The sequence below is a fragment of the Theobroma umbraticum genome, unplaced genomic scaffold (genome assembly GCF_002168275.2).
Source record: "Theobroma umbraticum cultivar Fairchild unplaced genomic scaffold, ASM216827v3 scaffold_44.0, whole genome shotgun sequence".
In the NCBI taxonomy this organism is placed as follows: Eukaryota; Viridiplantae; Streptophyta; class Magnoliopsida; order Malvales; family Malvaceae; genus Theobroma; species Theobroma umbraticum.
This window is the reverse complement of record NW_018397255.1, coordinates 11,627,251-11,632,200: the sequence shown is the minus strand read 5'-3', so window position 1 is coordinate 11,632,200 and position 4,950 is coordinate 11,627,251. Positions and strand designations below refer to the sequence as shown.

The window sequence follows — 4,950 nt, the reverse complement described above, 5'->3', positions numbered from 1 at the left end:
CATATTTAAAAAAGATAGTTTTATTTTGGTATAATACTTTAGAAAAAAAAAACTTCTAAATTATTTTAAATAAAATTTTTTTTATTACATTTAATTAGATCTTTATATTTTTATTTTAAATTCAATAAATTATTATAAAATATCACTTGTAATTTTTTATATTAATATAAAAAGTAAAATAGTATAAAATCATATATCATATTACATCAATAGATTACATCTTTATCAATTATAATATTTTAATATATCACATCAAAATTATATAATATTTTAATTAATAATATTTTATCAAACCTTAACCATAAAATTTTATTTAATTCAAAATAATATTATTTAGTAATCATGCTTTCTATTTCTTAACGTATATAAGATGATTTGAAAAATATAAATAAAAGTTTAATTTCACAAAAACCTCGTGAGGCAGATGTATCTCACCCAATGACGTATAATCAACTAGAAATGATGGAATGACACAGGGTCAAACCATGCATAAAAATGGCACCCAATGCCTAAGTTTGGGTTAGTCAACGCAGCCTAAATTCAAATCCAGATATAGAGTTTCATTTTGGAAACGCAACTGGGCAGGTTCAGAGTTTCCATTTTCTTTGGCCAATGGCAGGTTCAGAATTCGAATTGCACCGCCCTTTTAACTGCTTTTACAAGGTCAGTTCACTTTAGGTTATAATCAGACTTTTCTGCTTACCTAATTTTTCACGTTTCAAAAGAAAGATAAACAATGACTCTGGGATTGTCATGCAGATGCTTTCACACAAGGCACATGGCGTGGAATGCGAGTGTCCGGAGAATCGTCCTCACTCCAAAAGCATTAATTGCAAGTTTGCTCATTTAGCAAATGCCAAACCCAACTCTCCCACATGCAAATATATCACTAATTCATTTCTTTCTTATAACGACCCTAGTTGATTTTCTTCTTTTTCCCATTTCATTGTTACTAAACGTAGAGCAAAGTGCCTACGTCATTTTTCTCTCAAACTGCTTCCCTTCTTCAACCTTTCTTCATTTTTAGAAAAGGGTGCTGAGTGATCATCCACAGGTATTCCAATTCTACATTTAGTCGTCATGGTAAGCTTGAAAACTATACCTAGAGACTTAATTTTGTCTAGTGGTTCATGCAATACATGTTTCATGTATTCACAATTTACAATTTTATGCTCTTATTATGTTAAGATGTTGGAGAAAATGATCTATGAGATGAAACAGTTTTGTTGTGTTTTTTTTTTTTCCGTTTTCTGGGCCGTCGAGATATTGATGTCTTGATTTAATGGGCAAACGATATATATGTGTGTGTGTGCCAGTGCCACTAATCTTGTTGACTATCATGTTGGTTTCTATCGATCACTGTCAATGTTTATAGGCTAATGAGATGAGCTTTGAATATGGAGAGTTGGAGGATTGGCGAGGGGAAAAGGCAGATCCTAGAAAACATGGTGGCGTTAGAGCTTCAAGCATTGTTTGTGGTTAGTTAACTTTAGCTTTGAATTTTTTGAATGAAGAAAGAAAATTAAAGCTACCACTTAAGCCCATCACTTAGGATTGATTTGTTTAGTAGTGGGATTGAGCCCACAAAACAGAATTGTTGTTGATAGCATTTTTATCTAAATTTTATTATGGGGTCGCATGCAGTTGTTGAGGTATTAGAGAACATGGTCTTCTTATCCAACGCCACAAACTTTATTGCCTACTTTTTGAAGTCAATGCATTACCCGGCTGCTGAATCTGCAAATATGGTGACTAATTTCATGGGAACCTCCTTTCTGCTCACCATTTTGGGGGGTTTCATCGGTGATTCTTTCTTCACAAGATTCAAGACATTTATCATCTTTTGCACTCTAGAGTTGCTGGTATGGTTAACTTCATGTTTCCCTCTTGTAATGTTCATTTAATACGCAAATTAAGCAAACAAAAATATTTCCATTTTACAAAGAAATTTTTAAATAAATAAATCACCCTTTTAGGGACTCATCCTGCTGACAGTTCAAGCTCAAGACAGTCGGTTGCAGCCTGCTATAAATAGCAAGCCTTCCAAGTCCCAGGAGGCTATCCTTTATGCAGGGCTTTATGCCATGGCAGCAGGCGTTGGTGGCGTTAAGGCTGCCTTGCCTGCTCATGGTGCTGATCAGCTAGACCACAGCAAACAGCGTCTAATCTCTGCCTTCTTCAATTGGTACTTCTTTTCACTATGTTTCGGTGGTCTCATTGCGTCTACTGTTATGATTTGGATTGAAGAAAACTTAGGCTGGAATTGGAGTTTTAAGATTTCAGTGGTAGCATTAAGTGTAGCACTCTGCATTTTCTCAATGGGGTTTCCAATTTATAGATACAAACGCCCTGGCGGAAGTCCACTGACAAGAATATACAAGGTAAAACTAAGTTTGCAATGGGATTGGAAGATCACATCAAATTTTCTTCTAATGCATTAGGCATTCAGTGTAGCTCTAACTTTGTTTTCTGAACTTTTTGGGGTATCAAGGTGCTTGCTTCTGCCATTCGAAACAGGAAAGCCTCACTATCAGAGGCAGAGAATCGGATTGAAATTTTTGGAGAGAAGAGAAACCATGATAAGTTCAGGTATGTAGTAGGCTTCAACAACCATTTTAACTGTTTACAAGTTAGAAAAGATCATCCTGGGAACATGGGTAGAACAACATGGAAAACATTAGTGAAAATGTATACTACAACATTCAAAATCTTTGATGAAAAAGAGAATTTGCATATCGTTGACAGGCCTTAAGTCATATTAGATGCTATACTTCGGCCTCTCTTATATAAAGGAGTTAATGATTTAACATAAAGCGGATATGAATGAAAAACCATGTACACTTTTGCACCAGCTTCAAGCATGCTGTCTCCAATAATTGTAAGTAGTCATCATAATGCACTCTGATTTGACAAGAATCTGAAATTATGCAGGTCTCTAAATAAAGCATTAATTGGTGACTCCAATGTTACTGCAACTGAGGTCGAGGAAACAAAGACCTTCCTGGGCCTCCTCCCCATCTTTGCTAGCACGATTATGATGAACTGTTGCCTGGCCCAATTGATGACATTCTCAGTGGAACAAGGGAACATCATGGATAGGTCGCTTAACAATTTCAGGATCCCTACTCAGTCATTATCGGTGTTCCCCTTAATGGTTATGCTGGCTTTTATACCCTTGTACGAATATTCAGTACGCTTGTTCAGAATAAAAAATAACCTTCCTGGAAGGCTTAACATGTTCCAACCACTCAGGAGGATCGGACTGGGACTGGCTCTAGCATCAGGTTCCATGGCTGTGGCAGCTATAGTTGAGGCTAAAAGGCGTGTCGAGGCAAATAATAATGTAACATTATCTGTTTTCTGGCTGGGGTGGCAATACGTGCTGCTCGGCCTATCGGACATCTTAACTCTAGGTGGAATGCTGGAATTTTTCTACTCTGAGGCTCCAGATAAAATGAGAAGCATGAGTACTGCACTCTCTTGGTGTTCAACATCCATGGGATACTTCATTAGCTCAGTGTTGGTGACATTAAGCAACTCAGTCAGTGGACATTTTGGCAAAGTATGGATTGGAGGAAATGATCTGAACCACTCCCGTTTGGATCTATTTTACACGCTCCTTTGCATTCTCAACTTGCTCAATTTGTTGAATTACATTTTCTGGGCTAGAAGGTACTAGATATGTATTTGAGAAACACGGCTTGGTGCTCCAAAGCTTTACCAGTATGCTGTATTAGTGCGTGTTGTTCTTGAGATTGCGATGCTGCAGATACGAAATACCATTAGAATTTTGGGACATGATGAAAATCTATTTCCACCAAATTAAGCAGACAAAATGGAGATAAAATCCTGCAAGCGTAAGACAAGCAGACTAAAGTTCCCACAAACCGAGCAGATATCTATGTATATACAAAATTCGGCTTGATTAAGGTGTACTATGTCTAGCCCAAAAAATGAAGGCTAATAGTCTGTATATCTCTCTGTCAACATCTTTAAATTTTTATAAAGCTTTCCAATTGTTCTCATTAATTTTTTTGGGATAGAATATGGATAAATCAAGCAATTTTTTTTGTTGGGCCACGATCTTGCCAGATTTCTTGATATCAAGTATGACCTCAACACAAAATCTTTATAACATCAATATTTTTTTGTTTTGACTCAAAACCAAAATCATAATGATTCATAAATCCACGGTAGATTGGAGTATTTTTTATTTTCACCTCCACTTATCGAATCAAGACTGTTTTGTTTATATAAATGGGATTTAATTGAAATTTAAAAAAATCGATAAAATTTACTTCAAGTCAAATCTTTCAATAAATGTATTTTTAAGATTTATTTCGTTCTTATCATTTGGTATGTAAAAAAAAAATATAAGAATAGTTTTGAAATAAAATGAAATTAACTTTGACTTCATTTTTACACTTTACGAGAATGACTGCTAAATAGATTTGAGAATTTGCAAAACTATTCAACCTTAAAGCTTACTTTTTATAACAAATAAATTATAAAGAATTCGATGGTTGATAAGAATTTAAATATTTATGATAATTTTTAAAACATAAGGCTTCTCTTTCTTTTGATTTTTTCACTCTTGTCTTATATATTTTTTGTATGTCAAAATAGTTGGTAGCAAGTCTTTTACATAGACTTATAAGTATCTCTTCTTAAAGAAATAATCTTTTCATTAAGACACTTCTTTATCTTAAAAATATATTTACATTTTACACAACACAATCTTTAAATAAATATATTCTTTCAATAATTACTTTATAAAATGATAATAATTTATTTTATAAGATATAATTTTTAAACTATAACATGAAAAAATAACTTTACATATTTAAAATTTTAAATTATACTTTTTTTTATTATGGTATTATAATTTTTAAATTTAAAAGTATTTTTTTATTATATCATTTTACTAAAAAACATAACTATTCACGTATA

At 33.5% G+C, this 4,950-nt stretch overlaps 1 protein-coding gene across 2 annotated transcripts; it reads left to right on the top strand.

The window, feature by feature from the left end:
* Positions 1 to 779: 779 nt before the first annotated feature.
* LOC110410004 (protein NRT1/ PTR FAMILY 4.2-like) lies at positions 780 to 4,029 on the top strand. 2 transcript variants are annotated; one of them, XM_021419564.2, is made up of 6 exons: positions 780 to 1,054; positions 1,376 to 1,478; positions 1,645 to 1,862; positions 1,977 to 2,381; positions 2,492 to 2,589; positions 2,932 to 4,029. In XM_021419564.2, exons 2-6 carry the CDS (start codon positions 1,385 to 1,387, stop codon positions 3,677 to 3,679), a joined length of 1,563 nt encoding a protein of 520 aa, XP_021275239.1. In that variant the 5' UTR covers positions 780 to 1,054; positions 1,376 to 1,384; the 3' UTR covers positions 3,680 to 4,029. The 2 variants fall into 2 exon arrangements, with proteins under 2 accessions (XP_021275239.1, XP_021275238.1); XM_021419563.2 differs by having other exon boundaries at positions 781 to 1,083.
* The last annotated feature ends 921 nt before the right edge of the window (positions 4,030 to 4,950 follow it).